This window comes from Elephas maximus, chromosome 10 (genome assembly GCF_024166365.1).
Source record: "Elephas maximus indicus isolate mEleMax1 chromosome 10, mEleMax1 primary haplotype, whole genome shotgun sequence".
NCBI classification, from domain to species: domain Eukaryota; kingdom Metazoa; phylum Chordata; class Mammalia; order Proboscidea; family Elephantidae; genus Elephas; species Elephas maximus.
The window spans coordinates 13,959,632-13,980,790 of NC_064828.1; the positions used below are offsets into that span (position 1 = coordinate 13,959,632).

The following is a 21,159-nucleotide window of genomic DNA, read 5'->3' on the forward strand; positions in this document are numbered from 1 at the left end:
GTGGGGTTGCACAGGTCAGGCAGGGTCTTGGAGGCCAGCCAGGAGTCTGGAAGTCTTCAGGGCAGGGATGTGATGGAAGGATGGTAAGTGTTGGTCATGTTGCGACAGCTCCTGCCCCACCTGCCTCACAGGTCCATGGGGATGGACAGGGATCTCAGGGATGTGAAGGGTTTTTGTCAACTGAACAAACGTATAGGAGGATCCCTATTCTGGGAGCAAGAATGTGAGATCCACAGAACCTCATCTTTATAGCTCAGAGGAGCCACATCCAGAGAATTTCCCAGGGTCCCTTGCCCACGTCTGGCCTCCGGCTGTAGAAGATGCCTAGGGGAAGACTTTCTGGACTTTCCAGAACTTACAGAGGAGGCAGAGGTTTCTATGAGCCCCTAACATAAGTACCAGCAGCATCTTTGGTTGAGTGCCTGCTTATAGTGTGCTGGTAAGCATTGTGGGCTTTGTTAGCTCATGCAGTGCTGAAGACGGTGCTGGAAGCTGGGCATGATTAGCCCCATTTTACAGGTAGAAAGCACAGACCCAAAGTCGCAGAGGTGGTACTTGGCAGAACCAGACCTCCAGCCTAGATCTAACCGACCCTAAAGCCATGTCTTCTCCATGGAGACGGCGTCCACAGGCACGATCAGCCAGGGTGTCTTCTCCCCACAGCCCCGACGTGCTGGACGTGCGGCTGGGCTACAGCCTGTGCCCGGCAGAGCTGGAGTTCCTGGAGAAGCGGAAGGTGGTGGTAGCTCGGGCGCTGAAGCAGGTGCTGCAGCTGGAGGAGGACCTGCAGGCAGATGAGGTGGGTGGGCAGAGCTCTGCCAGCCTGGGGTCAGTGCCCACTCGGAGCCAAGCTTGTCCTTCCAACGCCAGGCCCCGCTGGCCACCCCGAGCCCTTACCTGCCGCAGGGTGCCTCTGCACTGCTTTCAGGCTTGCCTTCACTGCTGAGGTTCCAGGTTCCTCGTGATTGAATGGCGACTCCGGGTTCCTCTCCCTACTAGGTGCTTTATCACTTCACACACGCAGACTACTCAAATAGCTTCTTTGCTCTTCTGTTTATTGCAAACATTTCAGAAAAACACAGAAAACATAAAGAAGGAAATAAGGCGAAGAATTACTTTAGCCCTACCCCTAAGAGCTAACCGTTGTTGGCATTTTGGTGACTATTCTTCCTGATTGAGATGTATTGACACAGTGGCTGCAACAATGGACTTGAGCATGACGATTATGAAGATGGCACAGGACCGGCCAGTGTTTCCTTCTATTGTACATAGGGTCACTATGAGTTAGAACTGACTCAATAGCACCCAACAACTATATATGTATACACAGAGAGAGAGAGCCCTGGTAGCGCAGCAGTGAGGTGCTCAGCTACTAACCTGGATTAATCACGGCTGGATTAACAGTGCTAAGTACTCTTCCAGCTGTGACAGTCTGTGATTTGCCAAACCCTGTGTAAGACTTTTTTTAGGCCCCTGGGTGGTACAAACAGTTTGCACTTGACTACAAATCTAAAGGTTGGCGGTTCAACCCAGGGGCACCATGGAAGAAAGTCGTGGCAATCTGCTTCTGTAAAGATTACAGCCAAAAAAACCCTATGGAGCAGTTCCACTCTGTAACACATGGGGTCGCCATGAGTCAGAGTCTGCTCGACAGAGGCAGGTTTGATTTTTTGGTTTGTCAGGCTTCAGAGCACCTTTGCTGACACCAGCCATTGGGTCTGGACTGAAAGGCTGACCCTAGACCAGCAGGTGGCCCACTGCGCTGCCAGTCTCTCATGGCCCACTCTTTGCTCTCTGTTCTAACCACTGTCTGTCATTCCAAGTCGTATGCCACCGCAGTCTCTGGAGCCCTCCCCAACAGCCTGCCTCTGTGTGCCCCAGGTACCGCTGATAGCCATCATGGCCACTGGGGGAGGGACAAGATCCATGACCTCCATGTACGGCCACCTGCTGGGGCTGCAGAAGCTGAACATCCTGAACTGTGCCACCTATATCGCCGGCCTGTCAGGGGCCACCTGGTAAGGAGCTAGGAGCCACCAACTGGTAGAGCCCAGAGCAAGCAGCAAACGGACTAGCCTGGGGTCTCTGGTGAGGTCCCCTCCCTCCCCCCACACCAGGCCCGGATTAAGGCATGTGAGGGCCCTAAACGCTAATCATGTGTGGTGCCCCCTCCTCTGCTTACTCACGCATTTGAACGGGGTGTGTGAGTTATATATATACATGTATATGTGTGTGTGTGTGTCTTAACTATCCATGATGTAACTTCTTTTTAAAAGGAACTATGTTATCAGCAATTTAAAGCAAAAGTGGCGTATGCCATTGTAGTGGAATGAGATGAACTGGATTATAAAATTTTTAGTGGGTGCGGGGTACTGAGATTTTTGCCATATACCACATTTTCTACAAAAAGAATATTCCACATATTCTACAACAAAGAAAATGGGTCAGTGAACTTGGTTGCTTCAACAATCAACGTAAAGTTTTGTTGATCACCGCCACCTTTGTTTAGTAGAAAGAAATAGTAAACTTCCAACAGACCGGCTAAAACAAAGAGTTGCAATTACATGGGAGGGACCGTAGGAGACAGATGGCAACGAAGGTGTTGAAGTGGTGGGGGCCTCATAGCTTAAATAACCATGTGTAGGGGCGTCCTCGTGACCCTGCGTGAAGTTTATCACCGGCTGGCACATTCTCACACGCTGAGCTGGTATCAGTTTTATTTAGCGCCTTGCCAGTTCCCTTCCACTGTGGCACTTGCTTTTCCTTGTGTCCTGTCTCCTTGGCATCGATGGGTCTTTGCTCTGGACAACAGGTGCCTCTGTTTTGTTGATGCCCTAAGCACATGTTTACCTTGCTCATTGTATAATCCATCCTTGCCCCGTATATTAGTTAGAGTGAGTCAGCCTGGGCAGCTCTGCCACTGACTGCTGTGTGACCTTGGGCTGAACTGCTCTGAGGCTTTGTTTCTGCACCTGTAAAGTGGGGCTAACAATAGCACTTACATCGTAGGGTTGTTGTGAAAGGCTCGCCTAGTACTGGGTAGGATACACTACACGTGGTGGCCATTACACATGTTACCATTTCTCTGGGGCTATGGCAGGAATGAAGGAGTGTGGTAGCCAACTAGGAGTGGACCTCTGGTGCCACTGACCCCAGCCTGCAGCCACCCACTCTCACAGCTGTACCAAGTCCTCCAGGATGGGTGGGGCTCTCCCAGCAGCTGCTCTGGCTGCCCACACTCTCATCATCCCTCTCCTGCCCACTCCCTGTGCCCTTCCAAGCTTCCTGGGCCAGCCTGCAGGAGAGGAGACAGGCCCCGCTGCTGGCACCAGCCTCCTCACTCTCCACTTCTGCCCCTGCTGGTGAGTCCAGGGTAAGGGTGTCTGACCACAGGAACACAGTGCCTATGGCCCTCAACACTGGTGTAGTAGGGACCCAAAAAATGTTTTAGTTTATTTTAAAATTGGAAGATAAAAGGAACCACTAGGTTGAAGAAAGGAAACCCTGATGACTTGGTGGTTAAGAGCTATAGCTGCTAACCAAAAGTTCAGCAGTTCAAACCCACCAAGTGCTCTACTCTGTCCTATAGCGTCGCTATGAATTGAAATCGACTAGACAGCAAGGGGTTTGGGTTTGTTTTTTTTTTTTTTTAGGTTGAAGAAAATGTTTTTGAATTGATTTATTTTTATTTGATGAAAATGTTTTAATAAATAGGACTAATATATTTGTCTTTATACCAATGCAGTACTAAAACGTTTTTCTTTTTTTTTAATTAATGAAGAATGGAGCTCATGAAGGCAAAGTGCCTAGGGCCCACGAAAGTCATAATGCGGGCCTGGTCCAGGATGGCTGGTGCCCAGAACCACTCAGGACCTCTCGGCCAAGGTTGAGCATTATTCTCTCCAGGGCTAATGGGCCTGTGAGCCCTCGAGGTCCCACGCTGTGCCCCTCCTGTGTCTCTCATCCTGGGTAACTGACTTGAGTAAGGGGATGGGAACTCACCCTAGGTAACCCAAGGGCTCCTGTTACCATGCCCACCTGTCAGGGGGCCGGGGGCTTCAGCCCAGGTGGGACAAACGGAGTGGCTGACAGTTATCATGCATTGACTCTGTGCCAAGCACAGTGGTGACTGCCGCCTACGAATCATCATTCTTCCTCACAACGACCTGTGAAGACAGTGTTAAGTTTATGCTTCTTTTATAGCTGAGGACACAAAGGTACAGAGAAGCAAACTAATGTGCCCAGAGTCACTCAGCTAATAAGTGGTAGAGCTGGGATTTGAACACAGGCCATTTGACACTAGGGCCCATGTTCATAATCTCCACATTAAACAGATGCCTATGGTGGGTAGGGCGTAACCTGCCTCCATCAGGGCCCAGGGGCATCTGCATCCTCCTGGCCTACTGCAGGGCCAGGCAGGAGATGGGGAGTGACTCAGGGCTGGCCAGGCTGAGGGTAGGAGGGTGGAGGGAAGCCCAGGGAAGTATTCTTTTTTTTTTTTTTTTTAATTAAACTTTAGATGAAGGTTTACAGAATGAACTAGCTTCTCATCAGTTAGTATACACATTGTTGTATGACATTGGTTAACAACCCCACGACATGTCAACATTCTCCCTTCTCAACCCTGGGTTCCCTATTACCAGCTTTTCTGTTCCCTCCTACCTGCCACAGGGCTAGTATGCCCCATTAGTCTTGTTTTGTTCCTTGGGACTGTTCAATCTTTGGCTGAAGAGTGAACCTCAGGAGTGGCCTCATTACTGAGGTAAAAAGGTGTCTGAGGGCCGTACTCTCAGGGTCTCTCCAGTCTCTGTCAGTCCAGCAAGCCTGGTCTTTCTTTTTGAGTTAGAATTTTGTTGTACATTTTTCTCCTTCTCTGTCTGGTACCCTCTATTGTGATCCCTGTCAGAGCAGTCAGTGGTGGTAGCCAGACACCATCTAGTTGTACTAGACTCAGTCTGGTGGAGGCCATGATAGATGTAGTCCATTAGTCCTTTGGACTAATCTTTCCCTTCTGTCTTTAGTTTTCTTCATTCTTCCTTGCTCCTGAAGTAGTGAGAACAATGGAATATCCTCACAGGCTTTTAAGACCCCAGGTACTACTCACCAAGGTAGAATGTAGAACATATTCTTTAGAAACTCTGTTATGATAATTGAGCTAGATATTCCATGAGACCATGGTCACCACAGTCCTCAGCCCAGCAACTTGGTCCCTCAGGGAGTTTGGATGTATCTATGGAGCTACCATGACCTTGCCTTGTACAGGTTGTGCTGGCTTCCCCAGTATTGTGTACTGTCTTATCCTTCACCAAAGTTACCACTTATCTATTGTCTATTAACTGTTTTTCCATCCCCACCCCTCCCCTCCATCATAACCATCAAATATTGGGGTTTTTTGTATTTAAATCTTTTCATGAGTTTTTACAGTAGTGGTCTCATACAATATTTGTCCCTTTGTGATTGACTTATTTCACTCAGCATAATGTCCTCCAGATGAATCCATGTTATGAGTTGCTTCACAGGTTCATTGTTGTTCTTTAGTGTTGTGTCTAACATTTTCTATGTTCCTCTTACTCTTCTGTGCTCAGTTCCTTTTGTTTGTGGATTTCTTTTTCATTTCTTTTGTTTTTGTAGATTCTGTTTTTATTGAGACTTTATGTTTTTTTGTCTTTATTTTGATGAGAGGTTTGTTAACTTTCTTTGTGGTTACCTTGAAATGTACCCTTATCTTCCTAGGTTTGAACCAGTCTCTTGTTACTTGGTATTGCCTCGCCTTCCTGTCCATCAGAAAGTTCTGCACTATATTGTTTATTCCCCCTTTTATTGTTCTGACATTGTTATCATTTACAGATTAAAGTACCTGTTCCCTGTTACAATTGTTTTGGTTTTGGATAGTCCTTGAGAGTTCATTTCCTAGGTTGGTATTTGGCTGGTATGATCTTGCACCCTAGATTCAGGCTGTGGTCTGATGTTGTTTGTTCTCAGACTGAAGGACTCCAGGGAAGTATTCTTACAGAAATAATAGCTTTTGAAGACTTCTGAAAGTATGAAAGTAACAAAGTGAACCTCATGAGAGCAGGGTGTTTTTTCTTGAAGGAATCTCTTGATTGTCCAAGCCCCACCTTCACCAACCAGAAATAAGTCCTGTTAAGGAAGAAGTAGCTGCTTAGGCAAATAGGTGGCCAAGACAAGTTATACTGTGGTGGGTGTTGGGGTTCTCAGGCACAGGTGCTGAATGAAAAGGGCCCCTTTCCTGTCCTGACATAAATGGAGAAAAGCCAAACCCAGGCAGAGGGGCAGAGAGAGGCAAACTCCCAGGGCTGGGGGCCCTCCATCTTCATTTCACTTTTTCCTACTCCCCACATATAATTAAGAAGAAGAAGGGAAAATAAACCTTTAGCCAGCATCCGTATTTATGGGAATTGGTGTGGCAAAGTAGGAAGAGTCCAGGATGTGGAATCAGGAATCCTGATATGGAATCATGTAAGCCTGGATTCAAATGCTCCACGACACAGCACTTATCTTGTGCCAGGCACTGTTCTAGCCACTTTACATTACATTAGCTCATTTAACCTTCTCAATAATGCCATGAGGTGGGTACTATTATCATAATTCCCCCCATTCCACAGATGTGGAAACTGAGGTGAAGAGAAGTTAAGTAACTTGCCCAAGATCACACAGCTAATGAGTAGCAGAGGCTAGTTTTGACCCTGGGAAGGTCTGGGTCCAGAATCCTCACACTTAACCAATATGCTATACCTGGCACACAGTAGGAATTCAAGAATTATAGCAATTGTTGTTATGAGTCATAACGTTCATTCCTCACCCACCAAGCCTCTGCCTCACTCCCTTTCCTCCCAGCTCCTCTCCTGCAACATCAGGGCTTCCACCGACCTGCCCACATTCTCTCCCAGCCCTATCAGCTGTGCCTTTTTCTCTCCAGGACCATGGCTACCTTGTACCAAGACCCCGAATGGTCCTCCAAAAACCTGGAGCCTGCTGTCTTCGAGGCCCGGAGGCATGTAGTCAAGGACAAGCTACCAGCTCTGTTCCCAGACCAGCTCCTTAAATACAAGGAGAAACTCCGGCAGCGTAGCCAGGAAGGCTACAGGGTCACCTTTAATGACTTCTGGGGCCTGCTGATCGAGGCCTGTCTGGGAGACAAGGTAGGTGCTCGGCTTCTTCAGGAAGGTCTGACTCAAATTGCAGCAGAAGGGAATTAGGTTAGACCTGCAGATGTGTCCTGAGTCTGAAAGCACCGTTAGGTGCCCAAATGCGTGATGGAGGAAGACGGCGGGATTGTCTTCCCGACCCTTCAGAGCACGTCTAGGGTCCTCATGTTGGGGGTAGCTTAAGTGCAAACCTGCATGGAGGAAGGGTGTCCCCTGAGAACAGATGCCAAAATGGCTTTAAACATGTAAAAATTCTGTTAGGGGAAACCTGCGAGAGAAAATGGGGCAGGATCTGGGGAAAGCTGCAGAGCCGTCAGACCAAGCGAGGGGAAAGTCTGACCCCAGGAGACCTCTGCTCTTCCCCTGCGGCCTAGGCCACAGCCTCTTGCTCAGGACCCTGGGCAGTAAGTGTGGGCTGGGCTCTTCCACAAGTCTGCAATTTCCTCCACTTTCAGGACCACCGGCTCCATGTAGCCCAGACCTCTGTGCCCTGTCATGACAGGCACCTCATTTGCCATTCAAAGGTGGCCCAAGGTTCAGCCCTCCACATGTGTTTACCATACTGCACAGGTCCCACGGCCTCGCACACTTGGGTAACCACGGGCAGTGGTCCAGCAGGCAGCTGTTTGGCCTGGGGTCGGAGCCTGGGCCTCTGAGAACTCAATTCTGCCTCATCTTCACTGGCTGCTTTGCTTTGGGAATGGCCTGTGGCCAGGCTGAGCTGCAGGGCTCCCCACTGTGACTACACAGCACAGTGCTCTAAAGCACAAGCAGTTAGAGGGACCTCGGATGCCATCTAGTGCTCTGGTTTCCAAGCCTTTTGTTAAAAAAATAAACTTTGAAGGAGTTTTATGAGGGAGTCCAACACGCCAAGCAGATAGAAATGGAGCTGATCCGGCTGACTGGGTAGAAGATATCGGGGATGAAGAGGGGCCTTCCCACCACAACCCCTTCATCTCTGCCCTCTGAGACCCCAAGGGGAGCCCTGGGACTCTGAAAGGCAGAGCCTATAGCCAGGGGACCAAGGCTGTGTGTCTGGGGTGGTGGATAGCCCAGCGATTCATTCTGTGGGTACATTTGAGTGTGAATTTGTACAGCCAAGGCTCACTTAGCACCCGAGTGGGCTCAGAGGCCAGGGTGGGGCTGCGGGGATCCAGACCATTCCCTTATCCTGAGCTGCCCCCCACCTCCACTGTTCGCCTGCTGCTTCTTGGTAACCATTTCCCTCCTCCACAGAGAAACGAATGCAAACTGTCAGAGCAGCGAGCCGCTCTGTGCCGAGGCCAGAACCCCCTGCCCATCTACCTCACCATCAATGTCAAGGATGATGTAAGCAACCAAGACTTCAGAGGTAACACTGCTGGCTAGTGACTAATGATGGGGTCCCTTCTCAGCAGGCAAAAGCACACAGTACCTCCAGATCTCCCGGGCCCTCCACGCCTTCACCAACCTCCACACCAAAAGGCAGTGGCCACAGCTGAAGAAGTCAGCAGCCCTGCCACATGGGGCAGGGCAGGGTCCAGGGACTTCCCTGAGCATGTGTTTCCCCATGCATGGGCTGGGGAAAACGAAAGTCATGAAGGGAACTCAAGCTGCATGAAGGGAAGGAGGGCTCTAGAGACCTGCCCTGCTTCAGGGTCAGTATTGGTCCCCATTTACTGGGCTTTGAGGAGCAAATTAGCCCTGCAAGGTACAAAGCTGTCATGCAGAGCAGACAATACTCTGTGAGCCCTGGGGGAGGGAGAAGAGGTAGTGCAGCCTTCCTGTCCCAGGCTCTCCAAGGCGGCAAGGAGGGAGGGCAGCTGTCCCTGGTTGGCACCCTGGATGGGGACTGACACCCTGACCTGCTGCTTCACACAGAGTGGTGTGAGTTCTCCCCCTACGAGGTGGGCCTGCAGAAGTACGGGGCCTTCGTCCCCACCGAGCTCTTCGGCTCCGAGTTCTTCATGGGGCGGCTGACGAAGAGGATCCCTGAGTCGCAAATGTGCTACATGCTAGGTGACTAATGGCTAGGGGACTCCCCTGGGCACCCTGTCCCATGCTGGGCAGGTGCCACCTTTGAGTTAGAGGACTGGCAGGGAGACACACTCAATTTCCCCAAGGTCTTGTCCCAGGTGCTGGGGCTGGTTTGGGGTTAGCCCTTGGGCATGGAACCCTCTAGACTTGCCACCATCAACTAATACCAGGTGAAGTTCCCAAACCCAGCCCCAGACAGGCCTCCAGAACTACCTCAATCTCCCTGCTTTGGGCCCAGAAGGACTTAGCAGGGGCTCCCAAGTCACTAGGAACCAGAGAAGACTTTCCCAACATCCTCGTCTCCAGTGGTCAGCCTGGGATAGGCTCAGAACTGGACTAGGAGTTGTAGGCTAAGATGGAAGCTTCTGTAACTCCCACCTCCACCCCCTCTGCCTCCAGGCAGCAGTGTGCTTATGTCCAGGGACCCACTCAGCCCCTGGGATCCAAGGAGCCAGAGGGGATCACTGGGTGAAGGGCAGAATCAATGGGGAAGCTGGGCCCAGCTCCCTGCCCCGTGCTCCCTGATCCTGAAGCCAGATCCCCTGAGTGTAGGGGCACGAACTATGTCTGTCAAAGGACAGCCTCAAAAAAGCAGACCCATCTCTACAGCCTTATTTAAACCTATGCCCTTATTTAAACTAGTTGTCCTGCACCCCTCACCCTCCATCTAAGGAGTCTTGGTGGCACAATGGTTAAGTGCTTGCCTACTAACTGAAAAGTCAGCAGTTCAAACCCACCAGCAGCTCCATGGGAGAAAAAACCTGGAGATCTGCTTTAGTAAAGATTACGGCCTTGGAAACCCTATGGGGCAGTTCTACTCTGTCCTATAGGGTCGCTATGAGTCAGAATCGACTTGACAGCACATAACATCAACCCTCCATCTATCTCACTCCAACCCATCCTAGGAAGTCCAGCTTAAACCCCACTTTCTCCATGAAGCCCACCTGAAAGCCCCCAGCCCACAGTGGCCCGTCCTTCCTCTGACCACCTCTGTATGCATCCCCTCCACTCACTGAGAGGTTAGTTCAGAGATCTGTAGTTAAGATACTTGGGCTTGACCCCTGGCTCCTAATTTATTAGCTGTGTGAGGTTGGCAAAACCTCAAGCCAATCTCTCTGAGCCTCAATTTTCTTACCTGTAAATTGAGCATAAGAGCAAACCCTACCTTTTAGAGGATCAAATGGGTCCATGTATGCCATAGCTCTTATATAAGGGTTATTATTAATGTTACCTTTTAAAATCATGATAATAAGAAGCCAAAAAAACTCCAAACGAGTTGCTATCAAGTCAATTCCGACTCACAGCGTCCCTATAGGACAGATTAGAACTGCCCAGTAGGGTTTCCAAGGAGCAAGTGATGAATTTGAACTGCTGACTTTTTGGTCAGCAGCCGAGTTCTTAACTGCTGCACCACCGGGGATCCATGATATAAGAGATAGCATTACTTTGTTGAGTGCTCACCATGTGTTTTGCCTTAAACGAGTGGTGGAGTCAGGACTTGAACTCAAAGCCCACTCTTTGTCCACATTAAGTCCCTGCTAAGGCTGTGCTTTATACATCTTTGTGTCCTCTCCCAACCATGGGCTGCCAAAAGAACAAACATATCTGTCTCGGAAGAAGTACAGACAGAATGCCTCTTAAAAGCAAGAATGGCAAGAGTGCGTCTCATGTACTTTGGACATGTTATCAGGAGGGATCAGTCCCTGGAGAAGGACATCATGCTTGGTAAAGTAGAGGGTCAGCAAAAAAGAGAAAGACCCGCAACGAGATGGACTGACACAGTGGCTGCAACAATGGGCTCAAACATAGTAGCAATTGTGAGGGTGGTGCAGGACCGGGCAGTGTTTCATTCTGTCCTATAGAGTGTCACCATGAGTCAGAGCCAGCTCAATGCCCCCTAACAACAACAACCCTCTCCCAGCACTGAGGAGAAGGAGGAGAAGTGCTGAGGCCAGGGATCAGCCGTCATCTGTGTGGAGCTGGCAGTCTCCGTCTCTCCCACCCTCTGAGCAGCCCGACTTGAAGGGGAAGCAAGGCTAAGACAGAACCAGTCAGTGTGCAGGTAGGGCCCGGGGCTCTTGGACAACTCCTGTCTCAGCTCTCACCCCTGGCCCACCTCCCTAGGTTTGTGGAGCAGCATCTTCTCCCTGAACCTGCTGGATGCCTGGAACCTGTCCCATACCTCGGAGGAGTTTTTCCACAGGTGGACGAGAGAGAGAGTGCACGATATAGGTGGGTGACCCACTGGCTGCCCCTCCTGGTTGGGCGATGGAGAAGTGGGGGGGGATCATGAACTGAGAGGACCAGTCCAACCTGCCGTATTTCAGCATAGACCCTGCAGCCCACAGAGATGGGAAGGCAGGTAGGGCTAGAGAGTCTTACCTGCCCAGAGGGGAGTGGTTGTAGGCAGAGACACCTGTCCCAGGGCTAACTGCAAGCCCGTGGGCCCAGCTCTGGTTTGATGGGGGAAGTGTGGAGCCAATGTGAAACAGAGGTGACAGAGCTGGCAGGGTGCCCAGGAGAGCTAAGAAGAGTGGGGATCAAAGAGCACAGTGGAAGGTCTCTCTTCTAGATGCCCCATCTTCCCTGGGACTCCTCCTTGCCTACCTCCCCTCTCTCCTCCTCCCCACTACTGGTCCCCTGTTCTGTGTCTCACACTTGGGTCCTGCCGGCTCCAAGGCCAGGAAAGGTGTGAACTAAACTCACAACTGGGATGCCACCCCATCCCCTAATCAGGACAGCCAGCTAGTGCTTTACTGGTCAGTCTGGGGACCCCAACTCTTGTGACCCATCCCTTCTCTCCCCTGCAGAAGATGAGCCGCTCCTGCCTGAAATCCCCAAATGTGACGCCAACGCCCTGGAGACCACGGTGGTGATCCCAGGGTCATGGCTGTCCAACACTTTCCGCGACATCCTCACCCATCGGTCCTTTGTGTCTGAGTTCCACAACTTCCTGAGGGGGCTGCAGCTGCACACCGACTACCTCCAGAACGGCCAGTTCTCCAAGTGGAAAGGTAACCTCACCCTGGGCTGCTCCCCCAGGGCTGCTCTGGTTGGAGGAGGGAGAAGGGGCTGTCCAGACTGCCAGAAAGAAAGGCCTAGAGCTCCTCAGACCACGGTAATTGGGTCGGGTGCAGACCGACCCAGTTAACATGGTCTGGGGAATGCACCACAGTGTATTCCACATTCGGTGGTGCCTGAACAGGGCATAGGTTTGGCGTCCGGAGCCATATAGGTACTTAATTAATTTGACTGTACAACAGCCCCGAGAGGTAGGGTAGGGATGGCCACATTTTACAGACGGCAGAACTGTCTCCATGCTCCAGGGGCACCGTTTCCATAGATTTAATGTGTATGGTGCCTCCTGGAGCTTGGCAGGATGACCCAGCTCAAGACCCGCAAGGGATAAGTACGAGAGCCAGGCCTTAAACCATGGTCTCACAGCTTCCGTTTAGCTCCTCGTCCCACCTCACTAACGCTCTGAGGTTCACTCCACCTTCTCTGGTATTTTATTGGCCACAGCCTGCAAAGGGCTGCTTGAGCCTGGCCTGGTAGCCCTCATCCTCACCATCTGGGGCAAACGTTTGTGCCCAGGGTTTGTACTAATTTATAAGACGTTCTTAAACCCACTAAGACTCTGTGACTGGTCATAGGGGGTTTTCTGTGCATATTCCATATAAGATTTGCTAAAGCCCCAAGATAATGTTATTCTTCATCTTCACACCCAGAGGGGCACCGGGACTCCCAGGAGTGTCCTGGCCAGAAGGGAGAGACCTGGCAGCCCAGGCTGAGGTGAAGGAGCTCTGTGGGGCACTTCATCCCTACCAGGTGCCTGTGACCCGCTGAGAGCAGGGCCTGGGGCATGTGGATAACTGGAAGTCTTGGCTTTCAGACACAGTTCTCGACGGCTTCCCAAACCAGCTGACGGAGTCCGTGAACCACTTGTGCCTGCTGGACACTGCGTTCTTTGTCAACTCCTGCTACCCACCCCTTCTACGGCCAGAGAGGAAAGCTGACCTCATCATCCACCTCAATTACTGTGCCGGGTCCCAGACCAAGGCAAGTGTGGCAAAGACAGGCTTTACCCTTAGTAAGAGCGCTAGGGGCCATGAGACTCGGGCGGTTTCAGCAGCTGTGACACAGGAGTGCTTGTGTGCGTGTGCTCCCACAGGCTCCAAGACTGCGCATCAGAGAAACCCCAGCCACGGCACTGACGTGCCATCATAACACCCAGACTTCAGAGGGGGCAGCCAGCTGGCCGTTACACAGTGGGGCCTGGGGTTTACGTACACTCAATCAGCACGTTCCAATTTTATTCTCGGAGCTGAGCTTCTACCACATTTAGCAATTCTTCAGAAAACTGCAAAAAAAAAAAAAAAAGTTTAAAAAAATAACCTTAACAGAGCCCAGTCATTTCTAATGCTTTCTACCAGTTCAAATAATCACACACTCACCCATACACATGCCCAGGGAGCACCATCCTCGTAATTTCTCTAATGAACCAGGACCAGAGGTTTTTATTTATTTTTTAATGTACTTTTGAAATGTTCTAGCCCCTTTTAAGGGAAAGAAACCATTTTTTTGGTCCAATTTAGAATAGTTCTACCCTGAAGCCCAGGAAAGGGGGTGTACAGACAGGTGATAAGGACCACAGCAGTGGTGATGATATAAGTTTGTAAGCCATTCTGACCCAGCGCACTTTCCCACACCATCATCTCATTTGATCATTGAGGTAAACAGCACAACAGCTATGACCCCATGTTACGTAGATGAGGAAACTGGCACAGAGAGGGTAAGTGGCCTGCAGAAGGTCACACAGCTAAGTGAGAAGTGCAATAGGGGCAGAACTAAGAGGCTTCTGACACTCTCAGTCCAGTGCTTTCTGTTAAATCAAATCTCTAAAGACACACTTTCAATGTCCTTTCCAGCCCTGTGCCACTTGAAGTCCATTTCAAAGTCCATGCATGTCTCACAGAGACAGCCAGCCATGGCTGTACACAGCCCGGCTCCAGCCACCCTCCCAGCCTGCTGTTTGTATCCACCCAGGTCTGTGTTTGCGTGAATGATTATGGAAAGGGCTTGTGCCCATTTCATTTGAGGAGGGAGCTTGAAGTAGGACCTGCACCAACCTGCTGCCTCAGACACTTTGTCCTGACCCGGCTTTATTCTAAAAAATACCGCAAATAGGCAAAATGTCTGGAGAGCTGAGCTGTTAGCTGGGGAAATCAGGAAGCTGGATCTAAGAGCCTATGTTTCTCCTCCCTCACCTGGATACTCACACACGTCCTCCTGTGTTTCTCTTCCCTCACCCGGCTACTCACACATGTTCTCCTGCATTTCTCCTCCCTCATCCAGATACTCACACATGCCCTCCTGTGTTTCTCCTCCCTCACCTGGATACTCCCACATGTCTTCCTGTGTTTCTCCTCCCTCATCCAGATACTCACACACTGTCCTCCTGTGTTTCTCCTTCCTCACCAGGATACTCACACATGCCCTCCTGTGTTTCTCCTCCCTCACCCAGATACTCATATATGTCCCCCTGTGTTTCTCCTTCCTTATCCGGATACTCACACATGTCCTCCTGTATTTCTCTTCCCTCACCCGGGTACTCACACATGTCCTCCTGTGTTTCTCCTCCCTCACCAGAACACTCCCACATGTCCTCCTGTGTTTCTCCTTCCTCACCCAGATACTCACACATCTCTTCCTGTGTTTCTCCCTCCTCACCCAGATACCCACACATGTCCACCTGTGTTTCTCCTCCCTCACCCGGATACTCACACATGTCCTCCTGTGTTTCTCCTCCCTCACCCGGATACTCACACATCTCCTCCTGTGTTTCTCCCTCCTCACCCAGATACTCACACATGTCCTCCTGTGTTTCTCCTCCCTCACCCGGATACTCACACATGTCCTCCTCCCTCACCCGGATACTCACACATGTCCCCTGTGATGTTCTAGCCCATGAAGCAAACCTGTGAGTACTGCACCGTGCAGAACATCCCCTTCCCCAGATATGAGCTGCAAGAAGACGACGACCATCTCAAGGAATGCTACCTGATGGAGAACCCCCAGAACCCCGAAGCCCCCATTGTGGCTTTCTTCCCGCTCATCAATGGCACCTTCCAAAAGTACAAGGCCCCAGGTAAGCTGCCTCCACCCAGGGTCCCCAGCACCTGCTGGCCTTGAAACAAGAGTCCTGTCTTTAGACTTGTGAAGTCTTCCCATAGCCTGCCTTCTAATAGCCTGCCTTGGCTCTAATAGCCTGCGTGCTAATAGCCTGCCTTAGTTCCAGTAGCTCACCTCAGCTCCAGTCCAGCCAGCCTTGGCTTTGGCAAGCAAAAGAAGACAGTCCTCATGTGGTGACAAATTGCACCCTACCCTTTTATTCATTCAACATTTATTGGCATCCAGCTACGTGCCAGGCACTGTGTTTGGCACTGGGGTAATCCTAAGAGGGATAAGATGCGTCCCTGCCCTGAAGAGCTTGGGGGTGTTGTGTGTGCACATGTGTGTGAGCGGGTGTGCAGCTATGTGTGTCTGTGTGTGCAGAGTGGGCCTCTGGGAGAGATACAGAAACAGGTCATTACAACCTAACATAGTCAGGATCTACAGCAAGTCCCTGTCACCTCCCAGGTGTGGAGCGAAGCCCTGAAGAGCTGGAGCATGGCCAGGTTGACATTTATGGTCCCAAAACTCCCTACGCCACCAAGGAGCTGACATACACAGAAGCCGCCTTTGACAAGCTGGTGAAGCTGTCTGAGTACAACATCCTGAACAACAGCGACAAGCTCCTTCAGGCCCTGCGACTGGCGGTGGAGAAGAAGAAACGCCTGAAGGGCCAGTGTCCCTCCTGAGCCCAGGGGAGCCTCGAGGATCCTGAGTCTGCTTCTGACGTCAGAGGCATGGGGCCCATCAGGGTCGGGCAGCCTGCAGCCCATCTGCTGTCTGGCAAACGGTGCGGATAGGCTGGCCTGGGCTTTTCATCAAAAAATTAAAACTTAAAATGAAATGTTGAGGGAGACAAAGACAGAGAGACAAAGGGAAAAACAAGGGGGAATGTATTGGGATTTTATATTCACTGGAGTTTTTTTTAACTCTTCCCTGCAGGGAAGGGAGTCTGATAGCCACCAAACCCACTGCTGTTGAGTCAATTCCGACTCATAGTGACCCTATAGGACAGAATAGAACTGCCCCACAGGGTTTCCAAGGCTGTAACCTTTACCAAAGCAGACTGCCCCATCTTTCTCCCCCAGAGTATCTGGTGGGTTCAAACCACCGACCTTTCGGTTAGCAGCCAAGCACCTTAACCAATGCACAACTAGAGCTCCTTCTGATAGCCACAGGCTCTCACAGATACTTAGGGTGAGGAGAGTTCAATCCTGGCCTGAGGAAGAGGCTGGTTCCCCAGAAACCTCGGACTCAGAGCTGGAGCGGGAGGCCCGCATGGCCCTCCTGTGTGCTTTCTCTCTGCCTCCTGACACGGAGCAATGCACTAGAGGGCCTGAGAAGCACTCTGGGTTTCTCTGGAAAAACAATTTTTTTTTTTTAATTTAAGGAGATTGTACTCCTGTGATTTTTATAGGCAATCATATTTTGTGGTTTTTATTTTTTATGAGTCAGGATATCAATAGGAAGCATGATGCTGGCAAATCTAGATGGAGCACTAGAGATACCCCGGTCTCTTCAACAATAAAGCCAGACAGGTGACCAGGTCTCAGAGACGCCCCTCCAGCTACTCACCCAGGACCAGTGATTCACATGATTCCCACCAAGTTGGATGCCAGTTCGAAGCATCCAGCTTCAATCGAATGCCCAAGTCTGCAGCTCAGGTTCACTGAACGAGCATCTGGGATGTAGCTCAGAGAGCTTTGGGTAAATGGACTCAGGCACCAGGGTATAGTGCGCAATGCTGCCAGGGCCAACCACTCCAAAAGGCCAATGTTCACTGACAAACCTGCTCCAGGAGCACTCCTCAGTTCTCTTACCTCTCTGGTTTCCAGATGAGATTATTTATTTTTAAATGTGATTCCTCTCATTTATCATGGAAACACTGTGGCCAGCATGCCCTAACTCTTGGTGAGTCACCCAGAGAGAAGGAGCAACCCAGAAAGGACTAAGTTAACCATCTGAGAAAGAAGCGCACCTTTGGAGATGATTTCCAAATGAATGGCTGGGAAAGACCTGGGTTACAGAGAATCAATGCATACAATAAAATCAGTACAATACTTTCCAAAACAATACACAATACATACAGACACAATACATACCATCAAGGTAACAGGTCTACCATCAGGCTGGAAAGTTAACTAAACAAAGTTGTAACCTAAGCTGTTGAGATGTCGAAGCTGGTGGAAGGCATAACCAGAAAGGCACGTGGTCCCTTTGAACCCAGTAAGCCTGGAAGTCCTGGCCCTCTGTGGAGAGCCACCATGCTCCTAAAGCAGTCCTTTGGTTGTTAGAAGATGAGTGGTGACAAGTGCCAAAAATATTTTTAAAAAATGAAATAAAATAAAAGGCCTCTGATTTACATTCTTGCTACCCAACGTATGGTGGGAAGCTGGTTACAAATGCAGAGACTCAGGCCCTCACCCCAGCCATACTGAATCAGAACCTGCATTTTAAGGAGAATGCCCATCTCTCTTACCCCTCCCAGGTGATTCCTATGCCCGTTAAGATTCGAGAGGTATAGATTTATGCTACTCTCCCCATGAGTTCAGTTAGCAGGAACCAATCAACTCGCTTGAGCCACTGTTAAACTATGCTTCAAAACTGCAAAACCGGTTCACATCCAGGTCATGCTCACCTGGGACACACACCCCCCACCCCCCCGAGAGCATCCAGCTGCCTCCACTTTGGCATCTTTCCAATAGCAACAGTCTCAAATTATCAGAGTAAGCCAAACAAGAAGAGCTGTTTGCTGTAAGGTATAGGCAGCTACACCTCGGATTCGTCAAAGTATGTAAAATGGCATTTATAAAACCATGGTATTATTATATGAGCATAGAATAAAATGGCTGGTCATATGGGTAAAACGCTTTTGACACTGCTTCTTTCATTATCAGATGTTGCAAAACACCTGCCCTCATCCATGTTCATCTTCCCACTCAGCTTCCTACTCGTCATTTCCAGAGGGTTACTTCTAAAGGATCACTATCACCCCATCCTTCCTCTCTGCAGAAGTCTTCATTTTTTACTGCAGGGGTCCCCACTTCTTGTGAGGAGACACTCCTCCTTTTTTTTTTTTTTTATTGTGGTGAAATACATATCACCCTTTACCATTTCAACCATGTTAGCATGTACAATTCAGTGATATTAATTAGATTCCCCATGTTATCTGACCATCACCACTATTCATTTCCAACTTTTTTCATAACTTTTAACAGAAACTCAGTTCCCCTTAAGCAATAACCTCCTCTTTCCCCTCCCAGCCACCCCTAGTAACCACTAATAAACTGTAGTCTCTATACATTTGCCTGTTCTTGACACTTTCTATAAAGGGGATCATACAATACTTATCTTTTTGTGACTGACTTATTTCACTCAGCATAATGTTGTCGAGTTTCATCCATGTCATAGCAAGTATTAGAACTTCATTTCTCTTTATGGCTGAACAACATTCCACTGTACATATATGTCACATTTTATACATTCATCTGTTGATGGATTCCACCTTTTGGCTATTGTGAATAACGCCACAATGAATATTGGTGTACAAATATCTGTTTGAGTCCCTGCTTTCAGTTCTTTTGGATATATACCTAGGAGCAGAATTGTTAGATTATATGGTAGTTCTGTGTTTAACTTTTTTAAGGAAGTGCTGTTCTCCACACTTACACCATTTTATAATCCCACTAGCAATGGATGACCAAAAAAAAAAAAAAACCGACATCAAAGAACCCATTGCCATCGAGTCAATTCTGACTCACAGTGATCCTATAGGAGAGGGTAAAACTGCCCCATAGGGTTTCCAAGGAGCAGTCGGTGGATTTGAAGTGCTGACATTTTGGTTAGCAGCCTGAGCTCTTAACCACTGTACCACCAGGGCTCCAGCAATGGAAATTCCAATTTCTCCAAATCCTTGTTAACACTGTTGTTTTCCATTTGTCAGACAGTAGTCATCCTTTTGGGGGTGAATGGTATCTCATTGTGGTTTTGATTTGCATTTCCCTAATCACTAATGACAATGAGCATTTTTTCACACACTTATTGGCCATTTATATATTTTCTTTGGAGAAATGTCTATTCAAGTTCTTTGCCCATTTTTTAATTGGATTCTTTCTTTTTGTTGTTGAGTTGTAGGAGTTCTTTATGTATTCTAGATATTAAGCTTTTATCAGATAAAATGGCTATCAAATATTTTCTCCAGCTCTGTAAGTTGTCTCTTTACTTTGCTGGTAAAGCCCTTTGGTGCACAAAAGTTTTAATTTTGATAAAATCTAATTTGTCTAGTTTGTCTTTTGTTGCTCATGATTTTGGTGTCATAGATAAGAATCCATGGCTGAAAATTAGGACCCAAAACATTGCTCCTATGTTTTGTTCTAAGAGTTTTGTAGTTTTAGTTCTTACGTGTAAGTCTTTGATCCATTTTGAGTTAATTTTTGTATATGGTGTGAGGTATGGGTCCAACTTCAGTCCTTTGCAGGTGTAGATACAGTTATCCCAGCACCACTTATTAAAGAGACTATTCTTTCCCCGTTGAATGGACTTAACAGCATTGTCAAAAATCAGCTATGGGTTTAATTTCTGGACTCTTGGTTCTATTCTATTGGCCTATGTGTCTGTTATTACACCAGCATCAGGCTGCTTTGATTCCTGTAGCCTTAGAGTATGTTTTGAAATCAGGAAGTGTGAGTTCTCCTACTTTGTTCTTCTTTTTCACTATCTCTTTGGCTATTCAGTGCCCCCTGCAATTCCATAGAAATTTGATGACTGGCTTATCTATTTATGAAAAGAAGGCTGCTAGAATTTTTGTAGGGATCGCATTGAATCTACAAATAATTTTGGGTATTATTGACTTTTTTAACAGTGTTAAATCTTCCAATCCATGAACACAGCTTGTCTTTCTATTTATTTAGATCTTCTTTCATTTCTTTCAGAAATGTTTTATGGTTTTTAGTGTGCAATTACCACCCTGCTTAAATTTATTCCTATAGCCTGCCTTCTAATAGCCTTTATTCTTTTTTTTTCATTTTATTCTTTTAGATGCTATTGTAAATGGAATTGTTTTCTTAATTTCCTTTTCAAATTCCTCGTTGCCAATGCACAGAAACTCAATTGATTTTTAGTTGTTGACCTTGTATACTGCAACTTTGCTGAATTAATTTATTAGCTCAAGTAGCTTTCTTGTGGAATCTTTGGGATTTCTATACAGAGGATCATGTCATCTGCAAATAGAGATAGTTTTAATTTTTCTTTCCTGATTTGGATACATTTTATATCTTTTGCTTGCCCTATTTTTTTATTGCTGCAGCTAGGACTTTCAGTACAATATTAAATAGTAGTGGTGATCGTGGGCATCCTTGTCTTATTCGCGATTTTTTTTTTTAACTTTTATTGTGCTTTAAGTGAAAGTTTACAAATCAGATCAGTCTCTCATACAAAAATTTATATACACCTTGCTATATACTCCTAATTGCTCTCCCCCTAATGAGACAGCACACTCCCTCCCACTACTCTCTATTTTGTGTCCATTCGGCCAGGTTTTAACCACCTCTGCCCTCTCATCTCTCCTCCAGACACCAAGTGCCAACATAGTCTCATGTGTCTACTTGATCCAAGAATCTCACTCTTAACCAGTATCATTTTCTATTCCATTGTCCACTCCAATCTCAGTCTGGAGAGTTGGCTTTGGGAATGGTTCCTGTCTTGGGCTAAGAGAAGGTCTGGGGACCATGACCACCAGGGTCCTTCCAGTCTCAGTCAGACATTAAGTCTGGTCTTTTTATGGAATTTGGGGTCTGCATCCCAC

The 21,159-nt window shown here is 48.5% G+C and overlaps 1 protein-coding gene across 2 annotated transcripts in view; it reads left to right on the plus strand.

Annotated features, from left to right (window-relative positions):
* Nucleotides 1–16,135, plus strand: part of PLA2G4E (phospholipase A2 group IVE) — a 66,698-nt gene extending 50,563 nt beyond the window's left edge. For both annotated transcript variants that reach the window (XM_049898096.1, XM_049898097.1), the window contains exons 11-20: nucleotides 664–799; nucleotides 1,882–2,018; nucleotides 6,941–7,163; nucleotides 8,406–8,520; nucleotides 9,030–9,167; nucleotides 11,310–11,417; nucleotides 11,996–12,199; nucleotides 13,078–13,244; nucleotides 15,150–15,333; nucleotides 15,825–16,135. In XM_049898096.1, the coding sequence (XP_049754053.1) occupies nucleotides 664–799; nucleotides 1,882–2,018; nucleotides 6,941–7,163; nucleotides 8,406–8,520; nucleotides 9,030–9,167; nucleotides 11,310–11,417; nucleotides 11,996–12,199; nucleotides 13,078–13,244; nucleotides 15,150–15,333; nucleotides 15,825–16,045 (1,633 nt within the window). In that variant the 3' untranslated portion in view covers nucleotides 16,046–16,135. The remainder of the gene's footprint in view (nucleotides 1–663; nucleotides 800–1,881; nucleotides 2,019–6,940; nucleotides 7,164–8,405; nucleotides 8,521–9,029; nucleotides 9,168–11,309; nucleotides 11,418–11,995; nucleotides 12,200–13,077; nucleotides 13,245–15,149; nucleotides 15,334–15,824) is intronic.
* The last annotated feature ends 5,024 nt before the right edge of the window (nucleotides 16,136–21,159 follow it).